The 19,755-nt window shown below is 55.0% G+C and overlaps 1 protein-coding gene across 1 annotated transcript in view; it reads left to right on the top strand.

The window, feature by feature from the left end:
- The window catches only part of AKNA (AT-hook transcription factor), a 38,592-nt gene extending 19,701 nt beyond the window's left edge, over window positions 1-18,891 (top strand). Inside the window, exons 10-22 of the mRNA XM_069476712.1 lie at window positions 1,692-1,846; window positions 1,933-2,121; window positions 2,966-3,212; window positions 4,124-4,230; window positions 4,916-5,127; window positions 7,870-8,044; window positions 10,878-11,054; window positions 11,703-11,818; window positions 12,480-12,626; window positions 14,390-14,485; window positions 15,992-16,108; window positions 16,352-16,544; window positions 18,563-18,891. Of these exons, the coding sequence (XP_069332813.1) occupies window positions 1,692-1,846; window positions 1,933-2,121; window positions 2,966-3,212; window positions 4,124-4,230; window positions 4,916-5,127; window positions 7,870-8,044; window positions 10,878-11,054; window positions 11,703-11,818; window positions 12,480-12,626; window positions 14,390-14,485; window positions 15,992-16,108; window positions 16,352-16,544; window positions 18,563-18,824 (2,193 nt within the window). The 3' untranslated portion in view covers window positions 18,825-18,891. The remainder of the gene's footprint in view (window positions 1-1,691; window positions 1,847-1,932; window positions 2,122-2,965; window positions 3,213-4,123; window positions 4,231-4,915; window positions 5,128-7,869; window positions 8,045-10,877; window positions 11,055-11,702; window positions 11,819-12,479; window positions 12,627-14,389; window positions 14,486-15,991; window positions 16,109-16,351; window positions 16,545-18,562) is intronic.
- The last annotated feature ends 864 nt before the right edge of the window (window positions 18,892-19,755 follow it).

The raw sequence follows: 19,755 nt of genomic DNA, 5'->3' as shown, positions 1-19,755 counted from the left end.
TTGAACTACTTACACACTTGTTTAATTATAATTTTGATCAGTGCTCTGAAAGAGAATTATGGGGTTCTGTGAGAATAGATACCTGGGTAACGTGATTGCGTTTGAGGGGGACATCGATGAAACTTTCCCTGAAGTAGTAATGTTTAAATGAGATCTGAGGGTAAGCAGGAATTTCCAGAAGGAGAAAACCCATCCAGCAGGGAAAACAGCCTGTGCCAAGGCCCTGTGGTCAGGGTATGGAAAGTGAGGAGGAATAATAGCCTGAGATGTGGCTGGAGAGGCAGCAGGGCCCCGTGACAGAGGGGCTTGCGGTCACAGTGTGAGTGTGGCCTTAAACGCTGCCGGGTTTTTCAGCAGGGGCTGCCGTAAGAGGATGTGTGGGTGGACCAGTCTGAGGCTGAGGTGCGGGGCAGATGGAGAGGCGTGTGAGGACGTGAGAGAGGGTCAGAAGGTGTGTTTGACTGGCCTGGGAGTGGCAGGGGAGGGAAGGGAGGCAGGGGTGACCCGCAGGCTCTGGTGTGTGGTACTGAGGGATGATGGGGGGAGGCCTAGGCGGGTCCACATGTGGAAGGTGGACGCCTCCCCAGCCCACACCACAACCCCTAGGGAGACAGTCGCTGCCTCTGCAATCTGAGTGTAGTGTGGTCACACGGATGACAACAGTGGCATGTCTCTGTCTCCAAACTCCTTGTCGCCTGTGCTGCAAAGACGTGTCTATGGAGGATGGGGACGGGAGTCTAGTGGGCGGGACACGTTAGGTGGCGTGGGAGCTGGCGGAGGGCGGGGTGCTGGGATGTTCCTGACAGCCGAGGTCTTGCCCCCCCTGTGGTTGGGGAAATCCTCTCCCACTGCGCTCTGCCCCAGAGGGTAGGAAAACTCTACCAGGCGCCTCGCACGTGAAAACGGGAAAATCTGAGCACATCATCTTGAGAGGCCCCCGTGCTCTTGCGGTGAAGGTGTTGGGGGGCTGGGGTGGCCATACTGGGATGGAGGGGGTCAGGAGAGGTGCTGCTGGCAGGGAATCTGGGTTCAAATCTCAGCCCTGCCCCTCACTGTGTGACTTTGGGCAAATCATTTGAGCCTCAGTTACCTGTCTGTAAAATGGGTTGTAATAACCATACCTACTGGTGGGATTGTTGTGAAGTGCTGTCTGTGTGGTGCCTGGCACATAGGAGGCGCTGTATTCACGGCAGGCAGTAGTAAAGATCACATGGTCCAGTCTCGACATTTTGCATGCGCATAAAAAGGTGGTGGGGCTGGATGCAGTAGCTCATACCTGTAATCCCAGCACTTTAGGAGGCCGAGTTGGGAGGATCCTTTGAGGCCAGGAGTTTGAGACCAGCCTAGGCAACATAGCAAGACCCCATCTCTAAAAAAATTTTTTTTAATTAGCCAAGTGTGATGGTATGTGCCTGTAGTCCCAGCAACTTGAGAGGCTGAGACAGGAGGATCACTTGAGCCCAGGAGTTGGAGGCTGCAGTGAGCTATGATTGTGCCACTGCACTCTATCCAGCCTGGGTGACAGAGCAAAACCCTATCTTGAGAAAAAAAAGAAAAGAGAGGTGACGGGGTGAGTGAGCATAACATATTTCTTACTCTTCAGCACTCAGCCAAGCCTGGCATGATGTTAGTACTTAAAAGTGGTGTTACGTATCTGCTGAATCTCTGTGCCTCCACCTCTCTGGCCCCAGCCCGACGTTGCCACCGCTGGCCCCTGCCTGTTGCACGTGACCGTGGAGGAGAGCTCTGGCAGCAGCGAGGTGGAGGACAGGCCTCGAGGCCTCCCAGCCCCACTCAGGCACAAGGAGCTGCAGATGGAGCAAGATTTTCATGGCCTCCTGGAGCGGTGAGTGCCACCAGACCTGACTGGCAGCTGGATCCTGGCTGCCCCTGCTGGGCAGGGCTCATGCCCCTCTGTGTGTTCTTTTGCAGGTACCTCAGCGTGAAGTCTCTCCCAGATGCCATGAGGATGAAGGGGGAAGAGGAGGAAGAGGAGGAGGAGGAGAGCCATACCCTGGAAGTTGATGGACCAGCTCCAGCTCCAGGGAAAGCAGAGGCCACCAGGGTTCCCCCAAGGCAGCACCTGGCACAGGCTGAGAAAAGTCACAGCGCCCCACTTGAGTAAGTCACTGAGCCCTTCCCTACAGAGAGTCCCGGACCACCCTGAGACTGCAGGATGCTCATTGTCAGAGTGGCCTGGACAGCACTTTGCAGCTAGACATGGCTTGGCCGTCCCATCTCCCCACAGTGTGATAGCCCAGGAGACCATCTGGGGTGGTGGGGGGACGTGACTTTCAGGAGGACAGATGTGGCCTTAAATGACATTATTCTCCTTTTCAGTCTCTGACCTTCTGATGACACCAGGGAGAAAGTCTCAGTTAGTGCTATTATGTCTTTAACGCCTCTCTTGATCTTCCTCTGGGAAAGGGGAGAGAGAGAGAGAGACAGCGCGACTGAGCGTGGGAGCAGGCCCCAGGCCCAGAGCTTTTGCAGACAACAGGATCTATTAGAATATAATAATGTTTTCAGGCTTCCCGTACTTATTTTCAAGTTAGTTTCTATTTGTAACCTGAAACACTGGTCTTCTGCTCGTAATAGTGGCCTAAAGTCTTGTAAGTAGATGGAAGTCTGGGGAAACGGCTGGAATAGGGAGATGGTGCACAAGCTGCCATCTGGGAAACGCTGCTTTAGCTCACTCGTTTTCCCAAAATTTCCTCTGTGGTGCCTCAGGTGGGTTTTGTTGGCAACCCCATTTTATAGTTGAGAAAAGTGAGGTTCAGACAGGGGAAGCGTCTTGCCCAAGATCACACAGCTAGAAGGTGGCAGAACCGGGATGGGCACCCAGGGGTGTCTGACTCCAGAGCTTGTGCCCCGGGCTCCTTGGCTCCTGTGGCCGACCGAGCCCCAGGTCAGGACCGCCCGGCTCATGGCAGGGCTCAGGGATGTTCCTCTCTTCCCCTGCCAGGGAGGCCGTGGAGCAGATGGTGTCTGTGAAGCCACCAGGCTTGCAGACATCCCTGGCCAGAGACAGGCCCAGGCTGGGCCCAGGCAAGGCCAAGGCAGCCCCCCCAGGCCCTGACACGCCAGCCCACCGTCTGGGCAGCAAGTCCGCAGCATCCCACCAGAGCAGCACGACCAGCCTGGAGGGAAGCGGCTTCTCTGAACGCCTTCCACAGAAGTCTCTGCGCCAAGCCGGTGGGCCCCACCTGGAGGTAAGTGCCCACCTGGGGGCATGGGCCATTCCCGGGTCTCCTGAGCTTTCTGCCGCCAGGCCTTTGCTTGTACCGTTCCTTCTTGGCATGCCTGCTGCCCCTGTCCCTGCCAGCCACTCTCCTGCCCGACGTGCCGGCCTATGCCCAGTGCCACCCCGGCCCCTTCCCTCTGCCAGAGCTCTTGTGCCTCCTCTGAGAGCTTGTAGCCCATTGCCTGTGTTTCTCAGAGCCGGCTCGTCACAGCTGGGTGCTGTTCTTGACTCTGTGCCATTAGAGTGGCGACTCTTGAACTGTTGCAGGGTCACAGAGCACTGTGGACGTGTGACTTGTGCTAGGGCCCTCTCATGCAATAGTGCATACATACGCACGTGCACACACACACACACACACACGTACACACAGACCTCTGAGTCCTAGTGAGCCCGTGGTCAGGAATCTCTGCACCAGACCATGAACTCACGGAGGGCAGGAACCTGTGTCATTCTGTTGTGTTCTTTGTGCGTGCACTAAGCCCAGTGGGTAGGAGCTGTCCACATGTGATGGGTTTTGTTTTCCCAACACACTGGGCCTGAGCATTTCTGCAGTCAAATAAGATGATGGCATCCCAGGCCCAAGCCAGACACGCTGGAAATAGGCTTTCTCCTCCTTTTGCTAGTCCTTGTCTGCTACCGGGTCTCTCAAGGGCTGTGGCTGCCGCTCTTCAGGGAGGCAGGACTTGCTCAGGATCCTCGCAGGGTATGAAGTCCCCGCTGTTAGCCAGATTCTCATGCTGGGGCCTGAGGACCCTCACCCCTTGGGCCTGGCTGCTGGGAGCTGGATCGGCCTCTCCAGCCCAGGCCAGGATTTGGGAAGGGCTTCCCAGTGTGCCTTGGGCACATTCCCCAGACTTAAAGGGACACTGTCTCTTTCAGGAGCCCTGGATGGCATCTCCGGAGACAGACAGTGGTTTTGTGGGCTCAGAAACCAGCAGAGTGTCACCCATTACCCAGACCCCAGAGCACCGGCTCTCCCACATCAGGTATCCCAGGACCCCACCATTGTCCCGTCAGTGCCACAGACCTGGGATGGCATGGGATCAAAGTGCCTGTGACGCCCCAACAATGGTTCCTCGTTCCCATCTTATTGATGGAGGAAACAGGTTCAGAGAGGGGGAGTGAGTTGCCCAGTCTCATAAGCTAATTAGCAAGAGACAGGGAAATTACTATTTGTTGAGCAAATGAACGAGTGAATAACAACTACAGAGAGGGTGGTGTCAGGTGAACAGGAGATAAGGACAGCGGGCACTCAGGGTGACTGCGTGGAACCCAAAGGGAAGGGAGAGGGCGGAGGAGGTGTGGGTGCAGAGTGGCGTGGTGGAGCCTCCCTGTCGATGGTGGCCTCCAGAGCCGGGTGTGGCCCGTTGGGAGGCCCACATGGCAACCCAAGGGTGCGTGCAAAGAAAGGAAATTCTATTTCTCTTTGTATATTCTAAAGAATAAATTGAGCTTTATTATTTTGCATAATAATAATTTGGCAAGTATATTGCTATGCAGTTTATTAAAAAAGTGGATGTGTAACATGCGTGCATCCTGGGAAATAGTGTCCTGCCAGGCGCAGAGAATCCCAAAGGCTGGGAGCTCGTGGGGTCGGGTTAGCACGTGGAGGGCTCTGACTCGCAGCCTGAGGGCCTCTCTCTGTGTGTCCCTCCCTCGACGCCCCCCCAGCGCCCCAGGAACGTTAGCCCAGCCCTTCACTGCAACTATGGCCCCGGATGGAGCTTCCCACCCCAAGACCAGGGGTTCTCCAGTCCCCAGAAGAGCCGCTGAGCCCAGCACACCCAGGAGCCGAACGCAGAGGCACCTGTCCAGCCCAAGCAGGCCTCTCCAGCAGGGGGCGCCCCGCTTCTGCCAGGAGCGGGCCTTGGCGGCCGACATGGGTGAGTGGACGAGTCCGGGTTGGCCAGAGCCTGGGGGTGGCCGGACCGCAGGGATTGAAAATTCAAACACTCAGAAAAACTTGCATGACCCTTTGAGATATGAAATATTATAAAGGCTCATTGCAGGGAAATTTGAAATTACAGAGAAGGTAGACAGAAGGGAAAAAAAGAAAAATAATATGCTAAAAACTATTAGTGCTAACAGTTCGGTGTAGACCCTGTGGGCTGTTTTCTATGCTGATACAGATGTGTGTTTATTTTCATATGCAGTCGTGCACTGCATAATGTTTTGGTCAACAGCAGACCGCACTTACAACAGTGGTCCCATAAGATTTTAACGGAGCTGAAAAATCCCTGTTGGTAGTGATGTTGTAGCCATCGTAGCGCAATGTGTTACTCACATGTTTGTGGTGATGCTGGTGTAAACAAATCTGTGCTGCCAGGGTGTAAAAGTGCAGTATAGCACATACAATTATGCATAATACACAATACTTGGTAATTACAATAATTGACCATGTTACTGGTTTATGTATTTACTATACTATACTTTTTTATTGCTATGTTAGAGTATACTCCTTCTACTTATACATTAAAAAGTTAACTGTCAAACAGCCTCAGGCAGGTCCTTCAGGAGGTATTCCAGAAGGAGTCACTGTTACCATAGCAGATGACAGCTCTGTGTGTGTTACTGCCCCTAAAAACCTTCAGTAGGACAAGGTGTGGAGGCGGAAGACAGTGATATTGATGATCCTGACCTTGTGTAGATCTAGGCTCATGTGTGTGTTTATGTCTTAGTTTTTAACAAAAAGTTTAAAAATAGAGCAAAGCTTCTAAAATAAAGATAGAAAAAGTATTTTGGTACAGCTATATAATGGGTTTGTGTTTTAAGCTGTTATTACAAAGGATTAACAAAGTTAAAAAGTTAAAATGTTTTTGAAGTAAAAAAGTTACTATAAGTCAAGCTTCATTGATTATTGAAGAAACAAAATTTTTTAGATAAATGTAGCCTAGCCTGTGTGTATAGTGTTTATAAAGTCTACAGCAGTGGACAGTGACGTCCCAGGCCTTCCCATTCACCTGCCACTCACTCACTGACTCAGCCAGAGCAACTGCCAGTCCTGCGAGCTCCAGTCATGGTGAGGACCCTATACAGGTGGCCATTTTTTATCTTTTATACCATATTTTTACTGTCCCCTTTCTATATTTAGATACGTTTGGATACACGAATATTTGCTATCCTATTGCAGTTGCCTACAGTGTCCAGTATGGCAACATGCAGCCCCGGAGCGACAGGCTCCACCATCCAGTCTGGGTGTGTAGGCTGCACCATCTGGGCTTGTGTGGGCACATGCCGTGACGTTCACACCACGGCAGGATTGCCTACGGACGCATCTCTCAGTGTGTTCCTGATGTTAAGCGATGCACGACTGTATCTGAGACAGGAATACGATCATGTTATATGTGGCTATTTGGTACCCTCCTTTATTCACTAAACATTGTATCACGAACGCTTTTCCGTATCTGTGCAATCTATGTGTGATTCAGTTTTTTACCTTTAAAAAATGCACATGAACGTTTGATCGAAAGAAAACAAACATACAGAAAAGAACTTAAAATGGATGAATTTCCACAAAGTGAACACGGGACTCTCAACATGATCTGAACCCCAGAACCCCACTCAAGCGCCTCCCAGTCGCCGCCCCCTCCCCAGACATAACCATTGTGCTGACCTCCAACATCTCAGATTAGCTTTGCTTCTTTTTAAGATTCGTCATTTAAAATTCTTTTTCATTAAACTTTTTATTTTGAGATAATTTTAGATTTTCAAATGCAATTATAAGGAGTAATACCCAGATATCCCATGTGCCTTGACTCGGTTTCCCCCAGTAATAATATCTTATAAAAGTATAGTACAGTGTCACAGCCAGATGTCAACACTGCTGCAGTCGGAGTGGGGAACACGTCCCTCCCCACGGGCCCTCGTGTTGCCCCTGGGAGGCACACCCACTTCCGTCCTGCCCCGCCCCTCCTGAGCCCGTCAACCACTCCTCTGTTCTCCATTCCTACAGTTTTGTCATTTCAAGAATGTTACGTAAATGGAATCATATCAAACGTAACCTTTCAGGATTAGGTTTTTCCACTCAGCATGGGTCTCTAGAAATTTATCCAGATCATTCCACATATCAATAGTTAGTTCCTTTGTATAGTGCTAAGTGGCATTCCAAAGAGTTCATTATTTTTAATGCATGGGCCAGATTCATGGTCTTTAACCTTTGCTCACCCATCCCTTTGAGAAGTTAGTTAAAGGTTACTAATGCTGCCCCAGAAACACACACTCATGTGAAGGTGTGACCGTAAGTTCAGAGGGACGTGGAGGCCAGTCCCAGAGCAGCATGGCGAGATGGTGACAGAGTCTGGGGTGGGGGAGGCAAGTGAAGGAGCAATTAACTCCTTGCAGGAAAGGTCCTGCAGACGTGGACGGGCTGGTGTAATGTGGTGTCACGGTGGCTGGGAGTCTAGTTAGAAGCAGCTCCTCAGGCCCAGCTCAGCCCCCCACACTTTCAGCAAAAACCAGATCTTCTTCTGGTTTTGAGGTCGGTGGGTCCCTGGCCTCCCAGGAGCTTCGTCTGTGACCTTGACCTGGGCGCCATCTCTTCATTCCCCCATCATTCCCCCTGCCCAAGTTTGAGCTTTGGGGTCCTCTTTGCCTAAACTCACTTTGGTCTCTCTCTGCCTCCCTAGCTGTCCCCGGCTCGGAGTTCAAGGGGCGAAATCGGATTTCTGAACAAGTGCGCCCCAGCAGGACAATCAGCCCGCCCCCGCCCCCGCCCCCGCCCCCGGCCCCGGCAGCTGCCCCTCTGCCCCGTGGACCGACAGAGACCACCCCCAGCCTCCTCCTCACCAGAGCGGGGCGAGAGTAAGTCACGTCTAGGGAATCAAGCCCTTCGTATGGGTGAGAGCGTGACGCCCACGGGCGGGTGCAGGTGGGGACCTGCCGGCTCACACGGGCCGCTGGTGCATGTCCCAGGCCCGGACGGACCCGGGTGCCCGGCCTCCCAGCTCACGACTGTTTCTGTGGGACCTCATTGACCTAGACTTTGAGGACAATTCTCCTGAAAGTGGGAAATGATCTAAAAGTTCACCTTTCTGGTGCTGAAACCTCTCGCCCACCTCACATCTGCCTTCCTAGAGAAGTCTGCCCTTTCCCGGGATATGTTTTCTGCAGTTTGCCCATTCTTATATGAACTAAGAAGCTACTGTGGTTTTTGGTTTTATTTTAATCCACATGCAGTTTTTCTACTAAGAAAGTTGAACCCTTACTTGTTTGAACAGAGAGGGGAAAATAGATTAGTCAGTCCTCCCACCTCTCCCTTTATAGTCGCCTTTGCTGGATGGGGTGTCTGTCCCAGGATGCAGTGGGGAGACTGCTGCTCGGTACCAGCCCGAGGCTGCCTCGTCCTGTGTAGTCATGAGGCTGTCGTGTTGCCTGTTGCAAAGTCGTGTCCATCTGCTGGCGTTTGGCTTCCTGGTCTGAGTTTAATCAGTCTACCTCTGCAGCCTCCACTGACATCAGTGTAGGGATTAGAGGTTATTTGTCTATGGTATGCCAGGTCCTGGGATTACGTAGTGGATGAGACACTGTCCTTGGCCTCTTGAGGCTGATGGACAAAAGGGACAGGCAGTTGCACCCCAGCGTGATAAGTACAGTGATGGCAGAGGTCCCAGGGACTGTGGGAGCACAGGGAACAGGGGATGGGCATTTAGCATAATTAGAGGCTTCAGGGAGGGCTTCCTGGAGGAAGTGGTATCTCAGCTGAGATCAGAAGGAAGAGAGATGGAAGGGTATCTCCAGCAGAGGGAATGGCATGTGCAAAGGCTTAGAGGGGAGAGAACGGCTATCACCTTTGAGGAGCCAGACGTTCAGTATGGCGGTGTGGTGTTGAGCATTAAAGGCAGAGGGGTAGGTGGGGAGACCTGCGGGAGATCTCACAGGGCCTTGAAGGCCAAGGTTAGAGGTTTAGACAACGGCTCACCTCCAAGGAGACATTCACTGACTCTTCCTTGAGTGCATAAAGGCTCATCATGAAGACAGCGAGGGGTGTTTTAAGCAGGGGAGTGGCGGGGTCAGCTGTATGTTTTAGAAAGGGTTCTCTGGCCACTAGGAAGGTGAGAACAGAGGCCGAGAGACTGCCGAGAAGGCTGCCTCACCCAGGAGAGAGATGGTGGGGCCTGGGCTCTCGGGAGGATCCTGGGGAGGAGGAGGAGGGATGACTTGGGAAGAGACATTTGGGCCGTGGGGCCCACAGGACTTGGTAGCTGATTGACTTCAGGGCGCATTTAGGGAAGGAGAAGAGTCTAGAATGACACATGCTTCTGGCTGGCCAGGCAGTTGGATGCTGGTGCCTTGCGTGGAGACGGGGAAGGAGGTTTGCAGAGAAAAATGAACTTTAAGTGGCAGCCGGTACTTGGCAACTACGGAGTTAAGTCGAGCAGACAGAGAACTTGATAGAAACAACCCGGAGGGGAAGTGACTCCTAGTGGCTGAGCCCAGTCCCAATCCTTCAGCGCCTTCTGACAGGGTGCCGGCGTCAGGGGTTAACCAGGGACAGGGAGCTCTCGCTCTCCAGCAGCCGCCACCCTCGCGGTTTGTCTTGGAAACCCCGGGCGGACGTCTCCCTGGGGATTGCCAGGGGAACCCACCGCCTGTGGACGCACGCGGGGCTGGGCCATAGCCAGAAAGAGGTCTCCACCCCCTGGCACACTCACCGAGAGCTTGTGTTTGCTGGAGGTGGCACCAGGGGACACTCACCCACAAGTCTGGGGGCCTCCCGGCAAGCGCTGACCCTGAGAGCTCGCACCCCGGAAACCAGCCCAGGAGGAGACGTAGAGCCCACCTCCGCCCCGAGGACGGCCATGCCCAGTGCAGACTCCAACGCCGCTCCGTGTGTAGGGGTCTTGTTGGGGGGATCTGGGTGGGATCTGCCGCGATACCAGCAGTGCCCATGCAACGAGCCCTCGGGGGGGTTCACGGGGGTTTGGGCAGCCCTGCAGACGGCGCCCTGCGGCTCCCAGCCCCCTCACCGTCAGCGGTCCCTGTTCAGTCGGTGCTGGGCAGCAGCGAGCTGTCTCCTCGTCCACTCCCCACATGTGGCACTTTGCTCTCGAAGCCTGGAGCCGGTTCTGCGGTGTTTGCTGAGCATGCACGAGGTGTAGGGCCTCTCGGCTTCTGAGACGGGGAAGCTCCCTGCCCGCCTGCCTGGGGCTCCCTGTCTGGGTGGGAGACACATGGGTGAGCTCCTGCCGGGTGTGCAGAGATCGGCTTGAATAGCGGCGGGAAACTTCTCCGTGGAACCCAGGAGGGGGGCGGGAGGAGCCAGGCCTGGCCAGACAGCGAGGGCCGAAAGTCTGAACCGTTTGGCTTCAGTCGGTCCCCTCTTGATCCTGCATCCTCTCCTCTGTCTTGAGAATTTGTCGCTGGTGTTTCCGAACAGCGACTCAGCCCCTGCGTGTTAGGAAGGACAAGCTTCAAAGAAAGATTCTGTTTTGTTTGCCAAATGCACAGGGATGTGAACTCAGAAAGGTGTGAAGGTGTGATGCACAGGGAAGTTCTAGAATCATCTGACGGCAGAGTTGGACCCTGTACCCGCTGGGAAGGGACAAAGGCCGCTACATCCGGGCACAGTCTGGCGGGGGCCGCAGCTGTGTTCCTCGTGCATCAGTTCTCGTTTCTGTGTCCACCCCAACCCCAGCCAGGCCATCCGCGAGCTGCAGGAGGAGGTGTCCCGGCTCCGTCTGCGGCTGGAGGACAGTCTGCACCGGCCACCCCAGGGCGGCCCGACGCACCCAGCATCTGCCTTTGACCGCCCCGCCCGGACCCGGGACCGGCCAGCGGATTCCCCAGCCGCCTGGGGCTCCCACTATGGCAGGTGGGTGACCCCCAAACTCCCAGCTCTCTGCCCTGGCGGCAGCCACAGAAGACAGGCTTGGCTGGGCTCTGGCTCTCCCGGACGTGGGGACTGGGCCCTGCCACACCCCTTTCCCGCTCGTCCACGCTCTCATTCTCTCTTACATTCGTTCACTCTGTAGTGTTTGCTGCATAAAAGAATATCAGAACCTGTGTGTTAATAATAAAGCACAATACAGTGAATATCCCTGAACCCACCCGCAACCGAAGAGCAAGAACATTTCCAGGACGCCCACCCTCTCCACCCATCCACTCAGTGGTCATTTGTTTATGAAGATGACTTACGAAATCAGCTACCTTCTGTTGAGCATTTCTGTGGGGAGGGTGCTACTGGACTAAGGTTTTATGGACATTGTCTCATTTCTCCTTCCAGTAACCCTCCGAGGCAATCACCCTTGTGATCCCCATTTGACAGATGAGGAGACTGAGGGTCAGAGAGGCTCAGAGCCATTTTCTGTGAGACTGATTCCAGCGTCTTTGGTTTTGACTTCTGTAATCTCTTCCTCCCATTGTGTTATAAACATTTCTCCAGGTTGACCTTCTCACAGATCATCTTTAAAGGCTGCATAAAACCTCCCACGGTGACATTATCTCTCTTTCCTTTCGCTAGTAAATCCACAGAGAGATTGTCTGGTGAGCCTGGAGGTGAAGGACAGACTGTCTCCGCAGGAAGGCAGCGAGCCAGGTCCTCCTCAGTGCCTCGGGAGGTACCCCGACTGTCCCTGAGTAAGTGACCACCTTCCAGGACCGATGTCTAGAGGCCACGGTCTGAGCACGTTGGCTCAGTGGTCAGAGACCACGGCGACACAGTTCAAGGAAACGTGGAGGTTTTCTGTGCGTCTGTTTTAGGCTATTTTGGTGCTCTGAAGCACAGCGCACCTCTATGGTACCGCACACCTGCTCTGGGTGGGGTGTCTGTGAGGGCTTTGTGTTAATAAAATGTCATCCCGCTTAACCTCCACCGCAAGGGGATCGTGTTATTCACACTCTGCGGATAAGGACACTGAAGCTCAGGGAGCGCAAGAGACCTGCCTGCAGGGACCTGGCTCTGGAGTCAGTGGCCGGGATTCAACCCCAGCTCTCCTCCACTTGTCCTTGGCCAGGTCGTTTACCTACTTGAGCAATTAAAGCATAACTACGCGGGCAGTGATAAGTGTCCGCCTCGTGGGATCGCTGCAAAGGTGCATGACACAGCACACGCACCACGTCCAGGCTAGCACTTAGCGTGGGGTCAGGGTTCCGGAAACACCAACTCTTATGCCTAAGGGGCAGATTGGGGATTAAGCTCCAGGCACCTGCCCCAGAGCCTGCACTCGAGATATGCCCACTCCTCGAGCTATGTGACCCCCTCACTGCTCCCTCTGATGCCCCTCTCTTTGCACCCCAGGTTTGGAATCTGAGCCGCCCTCCCCCTGGCTGTTCTCTGAGAAGAGCAGGACCAGCGAGGACGGTCCAAGGGCAGCTCAGGATGGAAAGAGAGGGGTGGGCAGCGCCAGACGGCCAGATAGAGTCACCTTCCGGGGCCAGTACACAGGTAGGTGTCCAGGGAGGGAGGGCCAGGGTGAGAGCCATCCCCAGGGTGGTCTCCCCTGTCATGAGGAGGCTTTTCTGTTTACCAGGGAGCCGTTCCAATATTATTATCTTCTGTGCATTCCGTGATAAGAAAACAAGCAGGGAGCATTGCCTCCTCGAGTCTCGGTGTATTTGTTCATTCATTCATTCATTCAGCAAACAGTTCCTGATGCCTCCCCTTTCCCAGGGTGCGTGCTTGGTCCTGGGAAGCCCATTCAGCTGGTCAATCAAAAAGGGGTTTATGGTCACCTTCTCTTTGCCACCCTGGGGCATACAGGGTGGACACTGCATCGTGTGTCGTTTACACCTGCCTTACCTGCAGGTTCTGATGCCCCAGGGGGCGCTGTGTCTCATGAACTGGGCATCTGGCACAGCATAGAGCTTGCGATGACACACAGGGGCCGGGCGTGGTGGCTCATGTCTAAAGTCCCAGCACTTTGGGAGGCTGAGGCAGGAGAATCGTTTGAGGCCAAGAGTTCAAGACCAGCCTGGGAAACAGTGAGACCCCGTCTCTACAAAAAAATTAGAAAACTTAGCCAGGCATGGTGTAGTCCCAGCTACTCAGGAGGCTGAGGCAGGAGGATTGCTTGAGCCCAGGAGTTCGAGGCTGCAGTGAGCTGTGATATCACCACTGCACTCTAGCCTGGGTGACAGAGCGAGACCCTGCCTCTAAAAAAATAAAATAATTTAAAAAAATTTTTTAGGAAGAGATGACATGTAGTATTTCAAGTGCTTAACATGAAAACGCTATATATGGATAGCGTTTCTTCATGAATCTGGCTCCATAGCAGAGAAGACAGCACCGAATGAGTAGTTACGGTCAGGGTGACGTGTCCTTCATGGAAACCTGCTGGGAGGGAGGGCCGCCAACCGCAGGTACCTGGGACGAGGCAGGACACCAGAAGCACGCTGAGGAGTTAGAAACCAGAGCATCAGGGAGTCCAGGGGCCCCAGTGCCACCTACACAGTATGACATGTGAGCCCACGTGACACAGACGGAACAGCACAGGAGGGGAAGAAGATGAGCCCCTCCACGGTGGCTTCAGGCGACATCCTGGAGGTCTTATCTGAGACTTGGGGGTGGATAAGGCCGGAGATGGGGGCTGGGGGAGGAGGACCGAAGAGGCCGTCCAGCTTCCTGGTGACGCCCAGTGCTTACACCTGCCGCGCAGAGGGCCGAGAGCCTCAGGGAGGCGGCCCCATTGGCTCCTCCCAACGAGCCAATGAAACTGGCGCTATGCTCGTCGCCATGTTACAGCCACTGCGAGCCTGGGGAGGAGACACCACTGACCCCACGCCCAGGCCCCTCAGATCCAAACCGGCAAGGGAGGGTCGGGGAGTGGCATCGCTCAGCCTCGCTTACCGTGGCTTTGCTCACCATCTCTCCCGGCCCGCCTGCAACTCCTGGCTCGGCTGGGGTCTGCTGGGTGCTGCTGTAGGTCAGGAACGAAGATCTGAGATGAAACAGAGCAGGAGTCTGGCGAGAGCTTATAATAAAGGATTTTACAATGTGTGTTGCTGTATATGTATGTCACATTTATACATGTACGTGTGTGCACATACATGACGTGTGCGTGTGCACTCACATGTGCACGCTTAAGAGAGACAGAGAGAGACCATTAAAACCATCTGGGGGAAGAGGAGAGCAATCAGCGTACCAGAATCCTCCCCAGTTCTACGTCCATGCAGGGGGCCGATGCTGACTGTTCTGGTTTCTTTCCCCAGGCCAGGAGTATCATGTTCTGTCCCCTAAGACTGTCCCCAAAGGCAATGGCACAGTCACCTGTCCCCACTGCCAGCCCATCAGGACCCAGGATGCAGGTAAGGGGCATTCAAGGCTGCAGCTTCTGGCTGTCAGGGGAGTGTGTGGCTGGGCCAGACGTGGGCCTGGCCTGAGCTCAGCGGGGGGCTGCAGGTACACGCAAGGGGACAGAGTTGTTCTGGGTGGCCTGCCGTCACACCTGTTGCTCTGAGAGCTGCTGTCTGAAGCCACCCTTCTTCATTTCAGAAGTTCCTGCAGGGTCGTGACAGGTGGGCTCCCGGCAGCAGGGGAGCTGACCGCAGTGACCGCATCTCATCTCCCCTCCACCCTCCGGTCACTCCTCATCCTTCCCCGCAAACCCCGCAGGGAGGTGTCGTGTGGACAGCAGTGGCCTGAGAATCTGGGAACCGCATTCTAGTCCCAGTTCTGTCACTGACTTGCTGTGTGCCCTTAGGCCAATTCCTTGACTTCTCTGAGCCTCAGGTTCCACATCCTTAATGAAAGCGTTGGCAGAGATGGCCTCTGAGGCCTTTTCAGGCAATGATAATGACTCGTGATAATGAGCTGTCATTTAGTAAGCTCCTGCTGTATAGAAGGCATCATGCTAAGGGTTCTACATGCATTAATCCTCACAATTGTATGAAGTAAGTACTGTAGTACTGTTATGTCCATTTTACAGGTGAGGACACTGAGGCAGGACACCTGCCCAAGGGCACACAGCTTACAAGTGGTAGAGACAGGATTTGAACCCAGGTCTTTGTGACTCCAGAGCCCCAGATCTCTACCACTATGTTGCCCTGCCTTCGCTAGAGCTGGAGTCCCAACAGGCCTCTCCATTCATTCATTCATGCATGCACTCAGCACCTACCCATACTGGGCCCTAGGCCCTGTCCCCAAGGAACTCTTGACAAAGCCGAGTGGTCAGAGCTGGGATAGGGGAGCACGGGTGGGGCTGGGGGTGCATGACTCAGCCTGGGGGGGGCAGGGGGTTGGGAGGGCTGAGCTAAGGCCTGAAGGAGAAGCAGACCCGCCCTGGAACTCACCCAGGCTCGGCATTGGGGATTTTCGTGGGAAGAGAGCAACGGTGTCTACTCTCCTCCTGCTCCCTTAGGCCTCTGCTGACCCCCCTGGCTCCCCAGAGGGCTGTTCTGGGCCGCTCCCACGTGGAGAACGGCCCTGTCTCACTGAGGCTGAACAGGGCTGCGGTCAGGAGAGCCCAGGCTTGAGAGCCAAGCACTGCCGCTCCCCACTCTGAGACCTTGGCAAGTGACACCCTCTTGGCGCCTGGGTCTCCCAGCTGTAAAATGGGGGAGTGGGGAAGTAGCTAGCTCAGTGGCTTGTTGGATGAAACACTGCAGAAAGGCCCTTAGCAGAGGCCCGGCGCGTTGAGTGCTTGCTGTCACTGCCATGGTCATCGTCGATGTGGTCGTCACTCACACGCAGGCGGCTTGTGTCCTCTGCAGCGGATCCTGCAGAAAGCTCGGTGCTGCAGGAGCCTGCACGGGGGCGCCAGGGCTCATGAGTGAGACGCAATCCTCTCCTGACATCTTTTCCTCCTCTTGTAGGTGGTGCTGCCACCAGAGACCCGCTGGGACCAGCTCCCGCTGGTGTCCTTCACTGTCCCCTGTGTGGTCGAGCTGGAGCCCCCCCAGAGGGAGATGGCCCAGGCCCAGCCACCTCCGGTAGGGACAGACGCTCCGTTCCTTCTCAGCCAGACCCTCGGCTCTCCTTGACCAGGGCTCGGGGACCTGGCGAGTTTAGCTGGGCGGCTGCTCTCCCCAGCCTGGGAGTGGAACCGTTGGGGCAGGGGATCCGTTTCACAAAGGGTGACGCTCCCCAGCGTGGGCAGCCCAGCGCCCACTCTCCCAGGGGAGGGGGTGCTTCAGGCGGGGTCTTCCCCAATGGTCACTCTGTCTCCCCGACAGGTGCAGAGAAGGCAGCCACAAGGAGAAACACACCGGCCACTTCCAGCCCCAGGCAGAGGAGCAAGCACGCGGGGTCGCCGTCCCGGCCGCCCCCTGGACTATGGTACCTGGCGGCCGCGCCCCCAGCACCAGCCCCTGCGGGCTTTGCCTACATCTCCTCGGTTCCCATCATGCCTTATCCGCCAGCCACTGTGTAAGAACCTTTTGTTCCGACTTCCTAGCCTTTTTCTGGATCTCTGAGTACATTAGCGATCAGACCTGTGTCGGGCAGCTGAGAACCCAGAAGCCACGGACTCCCGTGTTTTATCCCCGTGTGGACAATGTGCCGTACGGGCCCAGCACTCACATAGTCACTCAACAAACCCAGGTACCAAGGAGAGTGCTCGGCCCTGGGGACCCGGCAGTGACTGGGACTGGCAAGAGCGTCCTGCCCCCTGGGAGCTTACAGCTTCGTGGGGACGGAGAGCCGTAACTATCTTCCAGTTCCACGTGGGTCTTCTCGGCACACAAGTGATGAATGCTCACTTTTTCAAAATAGGCTTTATTTTTTAGACTAGTTTTAGATTTATAGCGACCTTGAGCCGATGTGGACAGAGATCCCGCACGGTCCCACCCCTGCACACGCAGTTTCCCCTCTTACTAACATCTGACATCAGCCTGCCACAGTTGCCACCCGTTAGTGAACCGACAGGAATGCAGTATTTCTAACTAACGTCTGCAGTTTATTCTGGTCCGCTCAGTTTTTATCTGAAGCCCTTTCTCTGTTCCGGAATCCCACACCACATTCAGTGGTCGTGCCTCCTCAGGCTGCTCTTGCTGTGAAAGTTTCTCCCAGACTTTGATGACAGTGTTGAAGAGGCGTGGTCAGGTATCTCGTAGGACTTTTTGCACAGACTTTGGAGGTAGCCTCAGCCCAGATGGGAGAGACGTGGCGGTCAAGGCAGAAGTGACTCGGGTTTAGAGTCAGACGGAGCTGCGTTGGAATCCCATCTGCCCCTTGTTGGTGCTGTGACCTTGGCACAGCTTAGCTCTCTCTGAGCCTCCACTTTGCCATCTGCTAAATGGGGGAATGGTCTCAGCTGTGTACTGCTGTGTGAGCATGAAGTGAGGCACGTGGCAAGAACCAAATGAGATCTGTGGAGTTTGTAGCGTAGGGCGGGCGGGCTGAGCAAACGGAAGCTTCACCATCATGGAGAATATTGTTATTACTCAATATTGTCACTAGAGAGAAGAAAAATAAGTAAAAGTGGGTTTAACATGACAGGATTGTGCAGGGAACAAAAAGCCTGGACTCAGGAGTTGTTTTCCAAAGTGGCCGCCCCGTTTACGTTCCCACCAGCAGTGCATGAACGTTCCGGTTTCTCTGCATCCTTGTCAACACTTGTCACTGTCTTTTTTGATTTTAGCCATTTAGTGGGTGTGAGGTATGGGAGGTGGCATCTCGTGTGCGGTTTTGATTTGCATTTGCCCATTGGCTCATGATGTTGTGCACCTTTTCATGAGCTGGTTGGCTATTTGCATATCTTCTTTGGAGAAACGTCTTTTCAGATCTTCGCCACCTGTTTTTGCACACGGTACAATAAATAATGCAAAGTAGAAAGTGGGGCCTCAGGAATGAGACCAGAGCTTGCAGTGTGCCAAGCAAGGTGCCAGTGACTGACTCTGCGAGTCCTCCTAAACTCATTCCTGCTTTATTTAGGCAAATGCTTCCTCATCCCCTCCCCCCACCACACACACTTTATTCAGCAATACACGGGCCACACCCCCTTCGCACCCACTGCTGGTTTCTTTGAGCCCCAAATTTAGTGGCCCCAATGAATGCAATAGTCACTTCTTGGGGAGATTTGTGCTTCATCTCTTGGCTTGTCAGCTCATCCCCCCAGCACTTTAAAACAGCACCCCACATTCCTGCAGGACCGGGCAGGGAACTGGCCCTTCCACCCAGTTCTCTGGATAAATGGGACCAGACTCCCGCTCCTGCAGAATCCTAATTATTACCACCTTTCTCCAGCACCCCACACTTGGCAAGTGGGATTCCCATATCACCCCTCCATGAGGGGGATTTGCTGCCAGGCCTGGGGCGATCCTGGTCTCCCCGATCTCTGGCTTCTGATTGGGCTGCGGGGGTCCATGTTTGCTCCTTGCGTTGCACCCGGAGCCCAGCACGCCAGCTTGCAGGCAGATGGAACTGACACTTACTTCCCCCCTCAGGTACTATGCAGCCGCAGGACCTACCTCAGCCCCCCCAGCCCCGCCAGCCGCCGAGTGGCCCCCCGCGGCCTCCGCCCGGCCAGCCCGGGGACACCGGCACTCCATCCAGCTCGACCTGGACGACCTGGAGGAGCTCAACAAGGCCCTGAGCCAGGCCGTCCGGGCTGCCGAGAGCGTCCGCTCCGCCACCAAGCAGATGAGCCGCTCGCTGTCCGCCGACCTGCGCCAGGCTCGCAGCCTGCGGGGCTCCTGCCTCTTCTGAGTCCCTGGAGGCCCAGAGACAGATGGCTGGGCAGGTGGGCAGGTGCAGGTGGGCAGGTGGCCCACTGCTACCCGCCAGCCAGGACTCGGCCGGAGCCACTGAGGCCCAGAGGGTCGCATCGTTCCTCACCAGGAGGGTCTCCCTGGAGCACAGGCCTGGCCTGTCCAGTCCCATTGTCTTTCAAGTAGAGGGGGTGTCGCCCGGTCACCCAGAGAAGTGACTTTCCAGAGCCACCAGCCCCCTCATGGAGATGCTGGGACCAAAGCCACCCTCGGCCCAGGTGGCCCCTGTGGCAGTCTCTTTTCATCCTGCGCTTGTCCCCCTCAGCTAAGAATAGATATTTTATCTACAGATGGACAGATTTTTCTAAAAAACTGAGGAGTTTTCCTGATCTTGGATCCTCTGTAGGAGGCGGGGTAAGAAAGGAACAGTCCAGAGTTTCCGGAATGAACTGTCCCCCACCTGTGGCCAGCCACTCTGGGGCAAGCATCTCTGGGAAGGCCGTGGCTGGAGACCTTTCTCCCAGTGACTGGTGATCAGTGGGGCATTTTAGGGTGTCAGGGCCCCAGGGTGGCATGCGCCTGGCTTCTCCACGGCGACAGAGGCCTTTCCCGCAGGCCGGCTGGGACAGGGACAAGCTAGAGGGGGGCCTCTCAGTACCTCAACCCAAGGCCCCGGCTCCCCCCGCCCCCAGGATGTCGGTGGCATTGCTAGTGGCCAGCTATGTGCCGGGCCCGGCCAGGGCACCGTCTGTGGCCGCGAGCCCAGGCTGTCCCCTGCTCCCCACGCAGTCGCCGCACGTACCTCAGCATTTCTGGAATGTGTGTGCTTCAGTGATGTTTGTATATTTGAGGCATTTAAAAAATCTATTTTCGTTACAAGGGCAAGTGAAGCAAGAATGCATATTGATCTTAAAAAAAAAAAAGTAGAC

Source organism: Eulemur rufifrons, chromosome 7 (assembly GCF_041146395.1).
Source record: "Eulemur rufifrons isolate Redbay chromosome 7, OSU_ERuf_1, whole genome shotgun sequence".
NCBI classification, from domain to species: Eukaryota; Metazoa; Chordata; class Mammalia; order Primates; family Lemuridae; genus Eulemur; species Eulemur rufifrons.
This window is presented reverse-complemented; position numbering and strand designations above follow the sequence as displayed.